General features: G+C 61.5%; 1 protein-coding gene across 9 annotated transcripts in view; it reads left to right on the top strand.

Annotated features, from left to right (window-relative positions):
- Positions 1-19,348, top strand: part of SHANK3 (SH3 and multiple ankyrin repeat domains 3) — a 351,907-nt gene that overhangs the window by 16,180 nt on the left and 316,379 nt on the right. For all 9 annotated transcript variants that reach the window (XM_074903628.1, XM_074903636.1, XM_074903627.1 and 6 more), the window contains one exon: positions 6,459-6,782. In XM_074903628.1, the coding sequence (XP_074759729.1) occupies positions 6,534-6,782 (249 nt within the window). In that variant the 5' untranslated portion in view covers positions 6,459-6,533. The remainder of the gene's footprint in view (positions 1-6,458; positions 6,783-19,348) is intronic.

The following is a 19,348-nucleotide window of genomic DNA, read 5'->3' as shown; positions in this document are numbered from 1 at the left end:
GCCTGCGGGCAGAGCTGGGGCCGCGCTCGGTGCTGTTGCAGGAGCAGAGCCTGGGGCGGGAGCTGCTGGAGCAGGTGCCGGTTCGGGTCTCCAGAGGGGCCCCACGGCCGCGTCTGCAGGGTCTGGCAGGGCAGGGTTGGTGCTGGCGCAGGGTGGGCATGCTGCCGGCCCGGTGCAGCTGATCTGGAGTGAGTCAGGCGAAGTCTGCCCTAGTCGGACCTTTCAGTAGCAGTGAGGCAGAGGCTGTACCCGCCCTGGCAGCTCTTCCTGCAGCCCCAGGGCCGGTTCCCAGCGATCCCAGCAGGGACAGCCCTGGGTGCTGCTTTCTGCATCCACCTGGCCTGCAGCCCCCCGCACCATGCCCAGAGCTCTGGCCCTCTCTGCGCGGGCACTGGGCAATGCCGTGAGCCAGATGCTCCCACTTGTGTGTCTCGGGAGAGGCTGTTCCTCAAAGGGCCTCCCGGGAGTCACAGAGTCGCTGGGTGTTGGAGAGGTGAAGCCCAAGGCATGGACCTGCATGGGCATGGTGCAGGAATTTAACCCTGATTGTGCTGGGGAAGGCTGCCAGCCCCGGGCGGACTGCACCGCGAGCCCTCGCAGACCGGTGGCTGGAGTCTGTGCAGGACAGCGTGGCTGGGTGCGGGCTGACCCACTCGGGTGTTTGTGACCACGATGCCTGGGCGGCCAACAGCCCCCGCAGAGGAGGGTGCAGGTGTGTGGTTCTGCTTCGCCCCCATCCTGAGACTTGTCAGATCTCCCTTGAGGCTGGAAGGATTGTTGCTGTCGCTGTGGAGGTGCTGGCTGCTATGACCCTTGTTTCGGTTCCAGTGCTCCTGGCAGACTGTTGACATCTGTGGGACTGCTGCTGGGGTGGGAGCTGAGACCTCCCTGCCATGCATGCCTTGGGCAACAAGGGGCTTGAAGCCTTGAAAGGCACGAGCTGTGCACAGGACTCCTGAAGTGTGTTATTTTGTGTCTCTTAAGTACAATCCAACCTGGGACTGGTCCCTATGACCAGGGCCCCTCTGGAGCCGGTGGGTCCCTCCAGATGTGTCCCTGGGGGTTGGGTCGGCTGTGCAAGAGGAGATCACGTAAGTGGCACTTGCTCAGCCTGCAAAGTGAAGTCTGAGTGTGGATCTAATTGCTGTCTCTGATATGTATATAAATACTTACATAAACAAAGGAGGAGAGAAGAGCTGTACAGGCTAACAGACAATGCTGACGCAAGAGGAGGGTAAACTAGCCGTGAATGTGTGGGCTAGAAATTAGGCCATTTCTAACCATCACAGTGAAGAAGGGTCTGAAGCAGCTTTCCAGGAAGAGGAGATCAAGTGAGAGGAGACCTGGAGGAAGGAGTTTGGTAGGAAGATTTTGGATGTGGCACCAGCTGTGCCAGCAGCCCTGTCCCTGAGGATGGACAGAGCAGCCTCCCACCCCGCCACAGCCGGGCGCTGCCTGGCTCTGGCTCTTGTCCCAGGCTGCAGGACCTGGTGCCAGTGCTGGCCACAGCCGCAGGTCCTTGCACCCCTTCCTGGCTCCCTTTGGCTTCTTCCCTCCTCCCCGCAGGTGGCAGCTTCCCTGGGCTCAGAGGCGGTTCCAGCTGGCACCCCTGGTTTCTTCTTCCTGCTCTTCTCGTGCCCTGGGGCTGATTGTCTCCAGATCTTACCTGTTGCACCTTCCTAGGCCCCACCACCGCAGTGCCAGCACTGCACATTTCCCGCTTCTCCCCGCTGGACTCTTTCCCTCCAAAGGAAGAGTCATTCAGTGACACACCGAGTGACAGCCGTGGTTCTGCCTTGCCGCTAACCTGGGGGGACCTGGAGCCCCGATGGAGAACCCTGACGGTGCCAGAGCAGCGCTCAGCAGCGCAGCGCGGGGGTCCCCACAGGACGGCTGCGCTTGACAGAGGGGTCTGGGGGAGACGGCAGGGGCCTGGCTCAGCCTCTGCAACACCGGGCACGGGGCAGAGCGGGACAGGCCGTCAGGGAATGCTGTTTGTCACAGCGTAAGAGGTGAAGGCGGCTGGAGTTTGCAACCTCTTGTGAGGGCTGTTGCAGAGAGCATTTGGAAATCCACATAAATTGCTCTACTATGGGTTTCACTTATTGGTGCTCCTGGTGGCACATGCAGGGAGCTCTGCTAGACTAGTGAGGCGTGACTTTCTTTGATGGAAGCATTACTGATTTGTTCCTGTCACTATAAAATCTTCTTGAAAGATTTTATAACTCTCTTTGATGATTTTTTCATCCGTTTTTCCTGGTGTTAGAATAAGACTCATTGGATTATAATTTCTAAGATACTCAACTTGTATCTTTTTTCAAGATAAGTGATTTTTTTTTTCCTCAGCTGAGAAGTTGATTTAATAAGAGAAAATGAATGTGAATGACTCTGCAAGTCTGTAATGGAGATTGGGGGTGGGGGTGGCCAGTGCATTTTTCCAACCATTCACAGTTGTGTCTTAAACATTATTGGGAACTAATGAGGTACCAGAAGATTGGGAAAAAAAGCAAGAATAATCCTGACAATTGCCATCTGGAGTATTTAATTTCTCCCCCTAGTGAAATAACAAGACAGAAAAAAAGGAAAGAAGTAAAATCAATGAACGGCGATAGTTGAACAGAGCTCCGGGCAGCAGAGCACAGGCAGGGCTCTGTGGAGCGCGGGCGGAGGGAGGTTCTTCCCTGAGAGGCCGCGGACTGGGGCTGCCTCTGCCCGCTGTGGCACCCTGTTGCAGGACTGATTCAGGGGTAGATCCCAGCCTGCTCGGTTTGATGCTGCAGGGTGGTACCGGGGGAGGCTGAAGCTGCACTGGTGGAGGCGGCACGACGGGACAGTTGTGGCTTTGCTCTTGCTCGAGGCCCCGTGGGCGCCATGTCGGAGGGAGGGCGCCCGCGGGTGGGAGCCTCTGCGGCAGCGCGGTCAGAGGGAAGCTGCAGCGTTTGGGGGCCTTGTGCAGAATGGTGCCCGCTGTCAGCGAGGCTTGCCCCCCCTGCACAGCATGGCCATGGCTCCGGAGGGGCGATGGGCAGAGCTCAGGATCCTTCCCCAGGGCCTTGGGCAGAGGGTCCACCCCTACAGTATTCCCTGGGTTGGCTCCGGGCTGCCTCAGCTGGCGGGTCCTCGCCGGCCCCAGGAGGGTGCAGGTGGACGCACCTGCCGCGTTCCTGCTCTGCTGCTTCTGAGGGCGTGCACAAGCCTGTGCTGTTGTTGTCCCACCTGCTCCGGGGCCCGCCTGCCTCTGGGAGGACACGTGCCCACAGGGCGCAGCCAGACCACGTGTCGCTTGTGTTTCTGATGATTTGGGGGAATGGAGATATCTTTACTACATGCGTTTTTCCAAGCAGAACGTCACGTTCCTCCTGCTTTTGTTTCTAAACTCTTCAGGGCCTTTTCACTTGCCTGGTGCCTGGTGTGGCTCTGCCCGTCCCACAGAAGCTGCCGGCCGCGGGAGCGATCCCAGACCAGGGGCTTCCGAAAGGGCCCTTGGCCATCCCATCTCTGGGCCTTGCCGGGCGGGCGGCACGTGCACTGCACCCTCCGTAGGGACCCAGCCTCCCGCAGCCCGCGTCCTGCGCCGGGGCGTCAGCTGGCGCCATTCGAGACCACGGGCTCTCAGGGTGGCCCGTGGGTCATGACGGTCCTGCCAGGGCCCTGCGCGGTGCCGGCCCCTGGCCGCAGGGTGCTGGGCGCTCCTCAGCGCCCGGCCGTACGCTGTGCCTCCGGGTCCTGCCGCATCTCAGCATGCGTGTGAGGATGGGCCAGCCTGCCTGAACGCGGGGCCACCCTCACCTGTCCCGGGACACTGGTGTGCTGCTGCTGGCAGACTGGGAGAGGCCCCACGAGCCTGCACTTGTGTGGCTGCAGGTCCCTTCCCTCGGCCTCGAGCTGTTCGGTGTGACTCTGCCATGTGCAGGCCATGGCCGCTGGCTTTCCAGTTCAGATTTTCGATGCTCCCCTCTCTGGCCCTTTGTTCTACAGATATTTTTGCCATCTCCCTTCCTGACCACTCTTACTCCTTTGTCTTTTGTGCTGTGAGAGACCTCAGATGGGGGCTCCTCAGCTGTTTGTGACTCACAGTCATTTCATCCACTTCATCCCCTCCCCAGCCCCACCTTGTCCCTGGTGTCCCTGACTCAAAGCCACAGAGCTCAGCCCATTCCCCGCAGCCCTCGCTTTTGCCAGGTGGCCTTGTCTGATTCAGAGCCTGCATCCCTTTGCCCGAGACCCACGAGCTGCTCGGCCCCAGCACGTGCTCTGCGGAGCTGCAGTTCTGGTGGGTCCCAGTCAGACACAGGATGGGGCCCGCTGGGTGCTCTGTAGAGCCAGAGGCTTTTCAGCACCACCGGTCTTGTCTCCTCTCACCCCAGTGTCCTGCTAGAGAGGTGTTGTTAGACCCCGGGGAGCTGCTGTGGGACAGGCACCCTGGAAAGACACGGTTTGGGCTCGATTTGCTGTTGTCAAGAATATTTTCTCATACCTTAGAAAGGGACTGGTTGGGGATGACTGAAACTGTCTTGGTGCTGTGTTCCCCTGTCCAGGCACAAAGGCTTGGCCCGTGCCAGGGCGGCTCTGGGAGACTGGGGCGACGGGAGTCTAGGGTGTGGGGGAAGCTGGGCCTGTGAAGCAGCAGCAGCCAGACAGGACCTACAGCTCTCCAGCGCAGGGGCGCAGGTGTGGATCAAAGGAAAGGAGGAGCCCGGAGACCAGCCGGCTGGTGCTGCGCTGATCTCATTGTTTGTCATGGTCAGGCCACGATTTCTGTTGTGGGGCTGGTGCCGCGGAGTTGCAGTACTCGTGCCCCAGGACCCGTTAGACTCCCCCTGTGACCCCGAACTCCAGGTCTGTGGACACAGCCTTCTCTTGGTGAGAGGCCGATGCTGAGCAGATGCTGCTCCAGCTGGGAGAGTTGCCTGGGGCAGAGTCAGGCTCTCACTGATGCCTGTCCCCTGGCCTCAGGGTGGGCGGGTGGAGGAAGAGCCATTAGTCATTTCCTGGACAGATCCAGGCCACACTGTAAATCTCTCCAGCTCTCAGTGGTTTGGGCGCTATTTCTGTTTGAGGATTGTCATGTAGATTAAAGTCTTGAATCCCAGCCCATGGTGGACCGGACACAGCCTCGTGCAGGGTCCCGCAGGGCTCAGCCCAGCATCCCATCTGCTCTTGGCAGGGCGGTCGCTGGCCTGTCCCTGCCTGGGAGCAAGGGCTTGACCTGCTGGGCCGGCGGGTCCTCCCGGCTTTAATTAGCCCTTGCTGTCGGGGGCACCGGCAGAAATAGCAGCCCGTGGTGGCAGCTTCTTGTCTCTGCTCCACGCTGGAGCTCACGGTAGCTGCGCCTGCCACCACTCCAGAGCGTGCGTACGTGGCTGCTCTGACTGAGACGGGTCCCAGGGGCGGAAACGCCAGTCACCCATCCTCCTGCTCCCAAAGCTTTGGCACAGGGGCCCCGCTGCATCCTGTTGTCCAAGGAGGAGCCAGTTCGGGAACCCCCTGGCAGAGAGCCCCGATGGGCTGGTGGGGGTGCTGCTGGAGCCGCAGCCCTGGGGCCAGCCCGGCTGTTTGCAGACACGCCGGGGGGTGACGACCTCGGAGCAGGGTACCGGGGGCCTCACAGCGGACAGCGCTGCAGCGACGCAGGATGAACTGCTCACAGGGCCAGAGCCAGGAGCTTTCCCTGTAAAGCGCCGAGGCAGGCAGGGTGCTGAGCCCCTGGTCACACCTGCGTGTCCTGCTGGTCCCAGGTGGGGAGGAGGCGGCAGCCCCGTGGGCTGTGTGGGGGCAGATGTGCGGATGGAGGATCAGGGCTGCAGGTCGGGGACAGGGCTGCTGGGACGAGCTGCAGGTTCTGGTGGGGGTGCGGAGGGAAGAGAGTGGGTTGAAGGAGCAGAGCAGGTGCCAGAAGTGGGGATAAGCCGTCCCCTGCCCCAGGGCACAGCCTACAGACCCTCCCTGCTGGCTCTGGGGCGTCGGGGGGGGCATGTGTGGGGATCCCTGCATGGTGTGGGGCACCTGACATGGGGATTCCCACGTAGGGTGGGGGTGATCCTCTGCAAGGGCCTCAACACAAGGATCCTTGGGGGGGTCCCCAGGGGGTCCCTGCAATGGGGAGCTCTGCGGGGGTCCCTCTGCGAGATTCCTGCGTGGCTGGTTGGGGGTTCCTGGGCGAGGGCCCAGAGATGGGGATCGCCATGTGGGGCACTCAGGGGTCCTGTACGAGGTCCCTGGCGGGGGGGCCTGGGTGGGGTGTGGGGGTCCCCCACCGGGCCTCTGCCAGGGGATGGTCCCGGCCGGGGTCCCCTGCAGGGTCTCTGCGGGGGTACCCAGCGTGGGGGTGCTCTGCCCCTGCCGGGGGTGGTCCCTAATGGGGAGGGGGTGCCCCTGTGCAGGGCGGGGGTCCCCCGCGGGGTCCAGCCGGGTGCCCCCGCGGGTGGCCGCTCTCACCGCCTCTCCTCACCCCGCAGGGCCCCCGGGCGGGCTGTGAGCGCGGCCCCCGGTGCCGGTGCCGGTGCCGGCCGCCCCGCCGCGCCGCACGGAGCATGCCTCTGAGCCCCGCCGGCAGCCAGCATGAGAGCCCGGAGTCGCCGCCGCCAGAGCCGCCGCCGGAGCGACATCCCCGCGCCGCCGCCGGGGAGCCGGGCGCCGGCCTGCGGGAGGAGACGCGGCTCGACCCGGCCCGCGGCCCCGGCGGGCCCCGCTCCCCCAGGCTGGCGGCCCCGGCGCGCATGGAGGAGCCCGAGCCCCGCGCCATCGTCGTCCGCATCGGCATCCCCGACCTCCAGCAGACGGTGAGTGACCGCCCCGGCCCCGGCCCCGGCCCCCCCCAGGTTGCGCGGCTGCGGCTGCTCCGGCACCGCCCGGCAAACTTCGCACCGCTGCGGGGGGGGGCGGCCGGCCGCCGGCCCGGCAGGACGGGACCCCCCTCCCCATCGCCCTGCTCCCCCTCTGCCCTGCTCCCCATCATCCCGCTCCCCATCATCCCACTCCCCATCACCCCGCTCTCCACTTTCCCGCTCCGCTTTTCCCGCGGAGCCCGGTGGGGACGGGGCGGAACGGGCCGGGCAGCCCCAGCTGCAGCGCGGCCATTCCGGGGCTCTCCGGGACCCCCGGTGTGGCCGCAGGGGGGGGCCGTTCCCCCCGCCGGGACCCCGCACCGGCCCGGGCTGCGCTTCGCTGAGTGCTGGGGACGGCGGGGCAGGGCTCGGGGAGCTCCAGCACCAGCACGGTACTGGTACCAGTACTGCTCCGGCACCGGGACCGGCGGGGCTGTGCTTTGGGAGAACGGACCCGCGGTGCTGGGACCGGCTGGTGGTGCGGGCAGGGCTGCGGGCAGGTGGTGCAGGCAGGACGTGTGGGCAGGGCTGTGGGCAGCAGGACGAGGTGAGCCATGCGCAGGTGCTGTGGGACCGCAGCAGGTGCCAGGCCCGGGGCGCAGCGCTGGGGGGTGCTGGGGACACCCCTGGGCCGCGGTACCGGGGGGATTGTGCCGGGCCATGTGCCGGTGTGACCCGCCAGGAGCCGAGGCGTGACACGGCGGGTGCGGGCGTCGCAGCATGTCGGCGGGCGGGTGTGTGCGGGGTGTGTGCGGGGCAGCGCGGGCGGCCCCGGGGTGCCTCGGCGGGCCGGCGGTTTCCTGCAGCGGGGGTCTGGCAGCGAACCGTGGGGGTGTGGGGATGGCTGTCACAGAGCGGGCAGTGCTGGGGGTCACCTGGGGTGCTTGGGGGGAGCGAGAGCTTGGAGCCTCAGCCTGGTCAGCGCAGGGGGGGTGTTGGCTGGAGGGCTGCGTAACCGCGGCCCTAACGAAGGGTGTTCGTTAGCGGCGGAGTGCGGGCTGTGCTCTGGGACAAGGCGTTGCGGGCAGGAGAGGGGGTGCCCCTTGGGGATGAGGGGTGAGGGGAGACAGATGGGGGAGCAGAGCTTTGCTGGGGGTGGAGGGGACTAAGGGAAGCGAGAGCACTCTGGTGGGGAGAGAGTTCTCTTCTGGAGGCAGACGTGGGGGTCCTGCTGGGTGGCGGAGGGGCAGTGGCTGGGGCCAGGGAACTTGCTAGAGGAGGGTGACGCTGGTGCTGAGCGCCGGGCTGGGGTGCTGGCAGGCTGCAGGCACAGTGCAGGGGCCGGCGAGGCAGTGCGGCCTTTGCTGTGGAAGAACGGGACAGACTCTGCTCCGGCCAGGGCTCACCCTGCGCTGCAGGACGGGCTCCACACCCGCTGCCTCCCGCCCCAGCCGCTGCGGGGCTGAGCCAGGCTCGGGGGGGCCGTGTCCGCTCCTTCCCTTCACGGCTGTATTAGCCCCAGCGCGTCCCCTCCACCACCAGCCCTGCGCTCACCCGTCCCTGAGCTGGGACAGACCCGGGTCTCATCCTGCTCCAGCCCGCACCCCGGGGCCCGCTGTGATGCAGCACGGGGCAGGGCCCAAGGGCTGTTGGGGAGGGCCCTTGCTCTGCACATCGCCATGGATTCCACCTCTGCTTTGCTGTTCTTGGGCACCACACCGCACCTCCCTTCCCTGTCTTTGTTTTGGGAGTGTGGGTGGGCTTTGGAAGAAGCAGCAATGCTGGAGAGACACACACCCCTCCCCCCCCCCCCCCCCTTTCCTCCTTGCAACCCGGGGACAGTCCCAGAGTGAAGCAGCTCAGCCTGGCCAGACCGAAGATCACCTGAGGCAGTGAGGGGAAGGGGGCACTTCATGCAAAGCAAAGCATCTTTGCATCTGTAAAGCAGGAATCTGCCACCCAGGTCTCCCTTCCCCGAGGGGCAGATGCATATCAGAGAGCTGAGGAGTGGAAATGTTTCTGTTTTCTATCGCGGTGAGCTGGGGGTGGGAGCCAGTAGGAACCCCTGGGGAGCGCTGCGGGCTGCCTGGGGCTGGGGGCTGGTGGCCGTGCTGCCCTCGAGGGCTGAGCGAGGCGACCAGGCAGCGCTTCGGGTGCTGGCAGAGGTGCAGTGGGGTGCATTGGGGACGTGGGGCAGTGCTGGGGGTGCAGGTGAGAGCCCCACTGCTCGCACCCTGGGAAGCGCAGCCCTTGCCCCGCCAGCCTGGCTGATGTGCGGAGGAGCTCACGGCAGCCGCCGCTCCGGGCTGGGCTCGGCAGGGTGGGTGGCAGGAGCTGGCGGGTTGTGCACGGTGCTTGTGGGGGACCAGGGCAGCACCTCTGCCCGGGGAGCTGCGGGCAGCAGGGCAGTGGGGTGGCTGGGCGAGGGGAGCCAGCCCCCCATGCTTGGGTTGGCGGCAGGGACATCCTTTCTTTCAGAGCAGAGCAGTGCTGCAGAGGGCTCTTGGTTTGTGGCTCAGGTGGGGGCTGACTTCCCAAATAGAAACTGCCTGTTTTGCAGACTCCTCCTCTGTGCCAGCTGGGGTACTGTCACTTAAATGAAGGGAGGCAGGAAAAACCCAGCTGCTTGACAGGGAGTACAGGAACTGTGTAGTGTGTGGAACTTCCCACGGCTCCCATGCGTCGTCCCCACGCATCAGCTTGCTGACCCGGGCACTCGCAGGGCTCTGTCCTGGTGCCTTGAGCAGAGAGGCTTGGTCCCTGTCTGCAAGGTGACATCCAGGCAGGTGGGGCCTGACAGTGTGAAAGGGGACAAGGGGAAAGTGAGCAGTTGAGCCTGTCACATCTGCCACTGCTGGGCTCGCCGCTGCACACCCGCCTCATCCGTGAGGCGCTCTGGGATGTGCTGGAGGAAGTTTTGGAGTTCACAGGGCAGATGTTCTAGAGCTGTGTGTGTTCCCTGCCTCCTCCTCCCCTCGTACAGGGCAGAGAGACCTTGGTGTCACCCAGCTGGAGAGCAGTGAGGATCGTCAACCTCCTCCCTGCCTCCAGCTCCTGGCCCATACAGGTCCCGTTCCTCCCCGCAGTGAGTGGGTGTTGTGCTGGCACCCGGCTGGCCCGAGCCCAGCTCCCCCTCCAGCACTGCTGCGGCTTGGTAGGGCTGTGGCAGGGTTGTGGCAGGGCAGTGGCAGAGATGTGGCAGGGCAGGGGCAGGGCTGTGGCAGAGATGTGGCAGGGCTGTGGCAGGGCAGGGGCACGGCAGGGGCAGGGCAGTGGCCGGCTGTCTCTCTGGCCAGGGGGGGACCCTTCTCTTGCTGCTCAGACGCTTTTCCCTGGGCTGGGATAGGCCTTTGCACTTCAGAGGAGCTGCTGTGGAGCTGTTGTTTCCCCCGAGTCTGTGTCTGCAGGACAGGGAAGACCCTGAGGCACAGGCACCTTCCCGGAGCGTCCTTCCCCTGCGTTTGCTCGTCTGGCTTTGCTGCAGCAGTGGCCCTCCCCAGCGTACGCTTCTGTGGGTTTGTGCAGGGCCGGGGTCAGTGTCTGCACCCCAGGAGGGATCTCAGAGCCCGTGGGTGCAGACTGGGGCTCGGGCGGGCTGAGGAGAGGGAAGGATGTCCTGCGGGCAGGGACAGGGCACAGGACCCTGGCGGGACCGGCAGGAGAGGCGGTCAGATGCGTGCCTTGTAGCAGGAACACCGTTGCTGCCTCTGAGCCGGCTCTGAGCGATGGGGCACAGGCATCAGGGATCATCTAAGGCTCTAGGATGAGCACAAACACAAGGCGAACAGGCTGGCTGGCCTCCGCAGGACTGTGCCGAAGGGCTTCTGCTCCAGCCCTTGCACACTCTGAAGTGACCCCGTACCCGCCTCCCCCGGGTGCCCCTGGGGCTCTGGGTCAGGCTTGGCAGCTGCAGCACACGGCTGGTGTGCCGCGGGCGTTGCTATAGCAAGCTCTGCTGGAAGAGGGGGATTGTCTCTTTTGGGGTCTTCAGGCACAGGGTGGGCTGGTGGCTTTTCAGTAACGTCAGACCCATCAGCTGCCAGCGTTTCAGAGATAGGACTTCATCTGGGCAAAGTTCAGTTTGTTCATGTCTTCTGTCAGGGTTTGGAGTCTCCAGGCGGGTTTTCAGACGGCGAAGCAGGTGACTTTTCAAGCTTCCCAGCTCTCTTGGAGTCCTCTCCAAGTCTCTTTCAGGTCCCTTTGCAACTCTCCATCACTGTGTTTGTTCAGCTGAAAGCCTTTGAATTCACTGTTAGTGGTTTCCATTGTTGGGAGCTAATCTCCACCCGAGGCTGTGACCTTGTCTCTGAAAAGGCAGGCTCTCCAGGCACATCGCTCTTTATGTCCTGGTGATGGGCCAGCACTTCAGGTGAAATAATGGTCTGAGCAACCTCCACCCGCTCTGAGCTCAGGGAAGAGGGGCTAAGCTCCCCTACACCCGTACAGACAGCCTGAGAAATGGAACCCGGACACAGAAGGACCAGGACACGTCTCCTACTCCGCACAGAGACGTGAGGTGCAGGGGGGCAGGTGGGGCTGGGCAGGAGGATGGGCCCTTCCGCCGTGCGCTGTGCTGGGGTGGGAAGGGAGCGCATCTCAATTACCAACGGAGACTCCCTTTCTCATGCCCTGCTGTGCAGGTGAAGAGCTCTGCTGGGGACAGGCTGTAAACCTCTCGGAGCACTGACCGAGAGCCTGGAATGGCCCTCCTTTCTGGCAGGCAGAGCTGCCCCGGGCAGTTGTGTGGCTCCCGAAGCCTGGGGGCATGGGGCAGCCTTGCAGGCGACGGGGCTGTGGGCTGTCCTGGGCAGGGGCTGGGTCTGGGGAAGACGAGCAGGGCTTGGCACACACTGCTCCTGTGCTGGGGAGTGCCCGGGACCGTGGCCAGGAGCCACAGGATGCCCTGCAGCCTGATGAGCCCTGTCTTGCATGGCCCCTGGCAGGCGACTCCACTGCTTAGCTGGATGGTTTTCCTGGTGCCCCAAATTTGCTGTCCCCCGTTCCCCTCTGTGAGCTTTCTGTGTGGCAGCTGGGGCACTCAAGGCCAGTGTTTGGGGAAAAGAAGGTGCCCCCAGGCGGGTACATCTCATTGCTTCAGGTTTGGGTCCTCGCCTCCTCACTCTCCCTCCCCTCGGCAGTTTCCGAAGGACTCTCAGGTACCAGTGTCCTGGGTGTCTCGGGGCTGAGCTCTCTGGGAGGTGCCTGGGCTGCCCAGCCTGCCCTGGGGTCCGCTGTGATGGGACCCCAGCTCCTCCTCCTCCCGCCCAGACTGTGGGTGCTGTGCCCCTGCAGCAGGTTTTGGGGGATGGCGGGTGCAAGCGGGGTGGCCGGTCTGCTGGGACCCCCGGGGTGAGCGAAGTCAGGGCAGGTGACGTTGGTGGCCTGGCAGGAGGAGGAAGGACAGTTGGTGCTGTAGTGAAGGGGAAGAGTGATCCTGAGAGCCAGGAGGCCCTCTGAGGGGCAGTGCTCATTTGGGAGGAGGGACAGAAAGCAGCTTGTGCTGGAGGGGCGCGGGGCCGGGGTCGGGGGTCTCTCCGGGAAGGGGGCTCCGGGCTCCGCAGCACGGGCAGTGCCCGAGGGAGCCGCTCGCTCTCCTGCCGCGTGTGGGAGCAGCAGCCCCGTGGTGACAGCCCGGGCGCGGTCAGCCCAGATCATCCCCGGCTGGCAGGACCACAGTCCGTGAGGTGGATTTGCATCTCTGTTTGGACTCATCGGCAAAGTGTGGCCCGTTAGATGTGTCACAGCCGGGAACGCCCGGGGGATGCCGAAGGACCCGCATCCTCTGGAAGGGTGTCCCGTGGTGTCCAGGCAGCGGGGCTGGCACGGCTTTTCCGCTGCTGGCCTCTGGCCTGCGGGAGGGCTCCTCCCCAGCAGGGCTCTGGTCATGTGTGGGCGACGGGGGAGCAACTGTCGCCTGACCAAGGGCCTTGTGGGCGTGGGACCACCCAGCTCCCTTTGTGGGAGTCTGTCTGAGGTCTCTGCTGAGGCCGGCATGGAGTTGCTCATTTCCCTCTGTGGCTGCAGAGGAGCCTCTGCCCTCATCCCTCTTCTCAGTCACCTGATACTTCAGATTAATATTCTGGTTTCTTAACTCCTTAATGCAAATGAAAGAGAAGCCTGAAAACCAGTGCACACAGCACTGATACTTAAGCCAAGGGAAGTGAAGACAGACATTCTAAAAGAGAGAGAGGCAAAGTTTCCCTGAACTTCTGCTTAGCCAGGGCTGGCAGCAGGCTGCTAGGGACGGCGTGCCTTGCCGTTCATTCGGGCTGCGATGTGAATTCCCTGTGCCCCGAGCCCGTGAGCGCGGCTGCAGCCCGTCCCGCAGGCAGTACCGTGCGGTGTCCCTGCAGCCGGCGGCGGGGGTGCGTTGGCCCCGAGCCGTGGCTGAGCGAGCTGCCCACCGACGGCAGAGACACCGGCACCGCAGACACCGGGACCAGCTGCAGCCGGAGGGGAGGCCTGGGGGGGTCAGCGCAGGGCGGGTGGGGGGCGGCTGCGGCGCCTTCGCGGACGTGGCTCTGGGTGCTGCAGGGGGACACCGGTTCTGAGCAGGTGAGTTGCAAAGGAGGGCTGTTGTGTCTGTAAAACACGCTACCTGCTGCACTGGAAGAGCAGAGCAGAGACAGGGGCACATGGGAGATGCTGGCGGACACATCTCTCCTGAGCCAGGGAGTGCCGAAGCCCCTTGCTGCGCTGCAGCGAGCTCTGTCCCCTGTGACGGCCCAGCCCCGGCCGGACTGTGGCTGCAAGCAGGGCGGGAGGAGGTGCAGGCCGTCGGTTTGCCTGCGCTGGCTTGGCAGCTGCGGGCGCGCAGCAGCTCCTGTGCAGCAGCTGGGAGGGCCACTGCAGCACCACGCTGGCGGGCACTGCAGCAGACCTGCCCGCAGCCCGCTCTGCCTCCCTGGGCAAGGTGCAGTCCCTCACACTGGCGGCTTTCCTGCGGCCACGGGGAGTTGTGTTCTGCACGGCTGTGCAGATGCCACGTGCTCAGTAACATGGTGCTGGCTGTGGACACCTCAGCAGGCAGAACTGCTGAGCTCATGGAAGTAATTGATAAGGAAAGGATGAATGAAATGATTCTTAACATCTGCTGTGGGTTAAAAATCTGATTGTAAAAAGTGTAGTGAAAATCTGCTGGCATGTATGCTTTATAGAAATTGCTGTCCCAAATCCATGTTGCTCCCAGGGTGGTTTCAGGTGCTGGCAGAACAGGAAAGGTTCCTGGGGCCGTGGTGCCAGTGCTGCGCTCTGGCGCGTCCCGGCTCCCCACAGGACAGCGGGGCTGATGGAGTTACCAAGCAGGCTTTGGGTAGATCTGCCCTATATCCACTGAGATGTGAATCAACACTCAGTTGCACAGAATCCCTCCTCACCGTCAGCTGCTGCTGCACAGAAAAATATGAGAGGCTGCTGTCATATCAGAGGAGGAGGAAAAATCATCTGGTCAGCGGTGTAGTCTCTGAGCCGCGGCGTGAGAGGGTGTAATTAGGGACTGCGCGGTGCTGAGCTCACGAGGGGGCAGAGCCAGCGCGCTCCGTGCTCAGCAGCCGCCTGCAGACAGCCAGGCTGGCAAGTGACGCCCCTCTCCTCTCTGGCTCCAGGGATCATCTCCCGCGGGATTTAACACTTGCTGGCAAGGCCCGGATGCTCCCGCCTGCCCTCGTGTGTGTCAGAGCACTGCGGGGCTGGGTTTGAGGTGGGACCCTGCTCGTGGGTTGTGTAGAACGGCGTGGGGGGGTGAGCAGGGTGCTGTGACCCGCGGGAGAGCGGGGCCGCAGCCCGGGGCCCGGCGTGCCCGGGCGTTTCACCGCTCCCGGTGAGGCCGGCGTCCCGCTCCCCGCGGCCAGTGCCGGGAGCAGCGGCGCAGGAGCTGGGCGCGTCGCTGGCGGCAGCGGTGCCCAGCGCGGAGCTCCCCGCGCCCGCTCTCACTGCTGTGCGGGCGTTAAGGGCCACGGACCAGCGCCGTGGCTGTAGGGCGGGGAATGATTTGTTTTGACAGCCTGGGCTCAGCAGTGACTCCCAAGATAGGAATTTATTTGGAGTTTGATAACCTGGGAACCTCCCCGCCTCCATTACCCAGGGCCTGTGTGAGCTGCTGGTGCTGGCCCTTGCCCGGGGAGGGAGCGTCAGCCTGGGCGAAGGAAAGGGGAGGCCGATCTGCGAGCCCTGAGGATCCTTACTGATTGATGATGGTGGAGCTTCTCTATCATCTCACCTGACTGCCCCTGCCTTCGGCCCGCAGCTGCTTATCCTTCGGGAAGAGCCATTTCAGCTCAGCTTTTGGCTGTGCATTGCTCTGTGGGAGGGGGTGGTGGAGACCCAGGATAAAATTATCCAAACCACCCACAAGATTTATGAGATTATAGTCTATTTTTTAAGGAGACAGAAACATGAGCAAGCTCAGGTTTGTTTCTCTGAAATAGTTACAAATTGTGGGTCTGTATCATTAAAACACATTTGAAAATCTATTCCCGAAGTCTTGCAGCAGGAACGTTTTGGAAGTGAGTTGCAACCTCGCTTGGGGCCTGGTGGTAGGAGAAGGTGGCAATGCAGAAATAATCATAGGAGAGCACAGAAGTGCTTCCAGCCATCATCAGAGTCCTCTCTGTCTGTGGTGTGTGCTGGCGCTGAAATCCTGCACGGTCCGACTGAACCTGGGGTGTATCCCCTGGGAAAAGGCCTTCTGCAGCGAGCGGTGGGCAGCACCAGCCGCCCTCCACATGGCCAGTTGCCACCGTGGTTGTAATCACAGGGTGATGAGGCACAGGTTTTCTATTTACCTTTTCACTGGAAGCAGGGAAAACTCGTTCCAGGGAATCACGGCTCAGCACATCACATGAAAAATGTATACATAGAGAGATAAGAGCCTCTTGCAGACGAGTGGTACTTAGGAAGCTGCTAACTATCAGAGAGCTGGAGCTTATTGAAATAGCTTGGAAAGATCTGGAGGAACAGTGATGTACAGCTCAGGAGACTTCCTCCCAGAGATTTCCAAGGGCTTATCTTCTCCATTGTGTGCTGGCAACTCTTTTCCTTTATAAATCATGTTAAAGCCAGGCTGAGGGGCTGCTGTAGGTTAAAATAAGATTTTCCCCTGTTAGCTCTAACCTGCAGCAGCTCCCTGTGCTGTGTCAGGGTGCATGGTGGAGCCCAGGGAGGAGACGGGTGCCCTTCGGTGGCAGCAGCAGCCCAGCGTGTCCGTGAGCTGCCTCTTCCTTGGGGAGCGCAGGCTCTTCTCCTCTCTGACTGCGTTCAGCTGGATCTGCTGTAAAATGGTGTCCACAGACGTTCCACAGGATGGCCCGTTCCTGCCCCGTGGAGCCAGCGCCGGCACTGGCGAGGCCCCGGGACTGCGGGGTGGGTGGGGGGAGGCCGAGAGAGGTGGTGTCTGGCTTTATCCTGGGTGTTTATACTGACTGACACCAGGGATGTGCTGTGGGCTTCTGGCAGCCTGGATGGTGCCAGCTATTTAAATATACCCCCACCCACACCACACTCTGCTTAGGTCCTTAAATTTGCTATCACAAAGCAGGAATTAAAAGCTCAAAATCATGTTCTTGCATTTTATCTTCTCTGAGGTAATTTTTAACTCGGAGTGGAAAGGCCTTGCTTTGCCGTGGGAGCCAGCCTGTGCAGCAGGCTGGTTTCTGTGTCTGGAGAGGGGAGGGAGCCGACAGAAAAGAGCAGGGTGAGGGGAGTGGGGCTTGCGCTGCGGCTTTGCTGGCGCGGCGGCTGGCGAGGCGGCTGGCGAGGGGCAGGAGCGTGGCCCTCAGCCGTGCAGGGTCCTCTCCTCTGTCCCAGGCTTCACTGGATTCCCAATACCATGTAGATCCTAAAATTCCTTTTTCCGTGCTCTGTTCTGTCTGTGAGCAGTGAAAAAAAAGAAGAAAATCAGAACTTTACTGCTGCAGAGGGAAGATCTGGAGGTCAGGGATTGACCTCCGGAATGACCTAAACCTGCGCTGAAAACTTTGATCCTTGACCGAAGCATCTGCTTTCTACTGCTGTAAAAACCTCTAGCTGTCAATACTTGTATTGGATTTTTCACCCCTTTTTGGGGAGAATCAAACCACTTACGCACATGCTTTGAGATGCTTTTTGATTACAAGCCGCACATTGTTTTTCCATAGGAACTCGGCCTCTTTCAGATCAGATTAATAGTGCTCAGTGAATGAGGCAGCTGTTCTGCTTTTTTTTATCTTCCGTATTCACTGTGCAGCCCCGTGCTTCATTACTGTTGCTGTTGAATGCCGCACCAAGCTTGACATATTTTAAAGTCCCTTTGTAGCTTTTTTGTGTCTGTTTTTCTAACACAAACGTTTGAGCACTCTATCAGCATCCAGATGGTAGGATCTGTAGAAGAGTGGACTGAGCTGCTCGGCACAAGCCGGTGCATTCAGTGCAGGGCCCCTCGCGCCCAGCCGAGCAGGCCGGGGTCCGTGCCGCGCAGGCCTGGCCGGCACGGCGTCCGCTGCGGAGCTGGTGCGAGCCCAGGCGCCCGCGCGCGTGTCTGCAGCAGCGTGTCGGCTTGTCCCTGTCCTGGAGGGAGGTGAGGAGCAGAGGGGTGGTGGCCGATGTCTGCACGCCCCGTTAGCGTGGGTCACATCTCTCAGCAAGGCGCTGCGGTTAATGCCAAGCCCGTTGGCCAGCGTTGCTGGTTCACCCCTGCAGCCTGTGTGGGGAGCAGGGCAGAGCTCGGCCCCGCTCCCCGCGGCCACCCCTGCTTTGCCTGGGGTGCTGGAGCCCGTGGGACCGGCAGGCAAGGGGACGCAGCACGGGGTGCTCGGAGGAGCCCCAGCGAGGCCCAGACCCGGTCGCAAGATGCAAAGCTCTGATGTGGTGCTCAGGCCCGCGGCGGGCTGTGCCGCAGGGCTTTCTGCTGGCTCCGGCACTGCCTGTTGCCCGTGGACCACCAGAGAGTGGCTCAAACTCTGGGCCACGTGCTGACAGCTGGTACTGGCACAGCTCACCAGGCTCGCTGAGCACACAGTGCCCCAAGAGTCCCTTGGCTAAGCGTGTGAAACTAGTTCAGAGACTAGCCCAACTTTTAGCCATAAATCAGTGCAGGTGTTGCCTTCATCTCAGCCGGTTCAGCTCACCAGTGAGCGGATCCGAGGTGAGGAGCCAGGTGGAGGCTGAGAAAGCTGCAAAGAACTTGCTTTCCTCTTCCACTTCAGACATTAAAGGCAATTTCAAAGAGGGTGAGACCCACCAGCACTAAGATCTTGATGGCTGTGAAGAAAGAGTTAAGTAACTTGATAAAAGTCCCTTTTTACATCTGCTGCTTGTAGGTGCAAGAGGTATTTTGGTTGCTTACACATTTCCTATGAATCCAGCACAGGTAGTTTAGAATAGTTGTATTTAATTTCTTAGAACTGATAAATATTTTAATGTGCTAAATGAACACATTTTAATGCCAATTTTTATGTCGGTCCACTTTGACTTAAGTCACAAGTCAGAAACTTCTCATCCTCTATGAAGAAATCTGCTACTCATCTTTTCTAAAATATTTGGTTAAAACTAAAAAATTGAATCTGTATTTTTCATTATAATTGCTTAAATAGATGAATACAGTTACAGTGTATCTACTTAGGAAAAAGCACTTTTGATTGTAATGTCTGTATTAAATTGCAAATTAATCTAATATAATGGTTATGAGTTGATCCGACTCATCCTTTCTTTAGGAAGATAGCTAAGGACTACCAATGCAAAACAAAATCAGACGATTATTTATACCCAGATTTTCTACCAGCTGATTTAACATGGTTAAAATTTGTGATCACATTGACTTAAATCAATCCACATTGCTTTATTACGTGCATGGAGGGGGAGGCTTTTGCCTGAAGCGGGAGAGCTGCGGGTCACTGTGTTGGGTCTGTGGCTGTGATTGATTATTTTAGGGACCGGGAAGTTGAGATGCCAAGTGTCGTGCAACGTCCTTTGGGACATTGTGGGTGAATTATTTAATGAGTTGTTTTGAATAAATGCAATTTATTTGCGTAAAGCTGTTCAAATGATTTAAAGAAAGCCACATAAATATGCCCATGTGTGGGAGTGCAGCGGGTTCAGCTTATCAACGGGGCAGGCAGTCAGCTCGGTTTGCTGCGGTTTGCCCCCCCCAGCGGGTGGCTGGGGTGGCTGTTGGCGTTCGGCGGGGGCTGCCTGGGCTGGGTCCCGGGAGCGAGGACGCCTGAGCTGGGGGCGCAGCTGTGGGTGCCCAGACCTTCCTCTGGTTTAGGGGCTGAAAAACGCCTGAGGAGTGGGGCCTGTCTAGTCCTGGGGCAGTCAGGAGCTTCCTCGAGGCATCCGAGGGTCTCGAGAGGAGCCTGCGGGTCCTGGGGAGCGGCTCGGGTGGCTCCCCGGCACCGTCCCTGCCACACCGCGGGCGCTGCTCTGAGCCCGTCTTCTTCCCCGCCTGTGGACGGAGCGGGACCCGACGCGGGCGCGGCGCTAGAGAGTCCCCGGCACTGCTGCCACCAGGGCGTTGGGCTGGTGCATGGACGGTCCTGCTGGGAGGCTGCGGGTGCTGGGGGGTGCAGGGCTGGGCGGAGGGGCGAGGGTGGGCGCTTGGAGCTGCG

Source organism: Athene noctua, chromosome 3 (assembly GCF_965140245.1).
Source record: "Athene noctua chromosome 3, bAthNoc1.hap1.1, whole genome shotgun sequence".
Lineage (NCBI taxonomy): Eukaryota > Metazoa > Chordata > Aves > Strigiformes > Strigidae > Athene > Athene noctua.
Note: the sequence above shows the minus strand (reverse complement) of the source record. Positions and strands in the feature narration are given on the sequence as shown.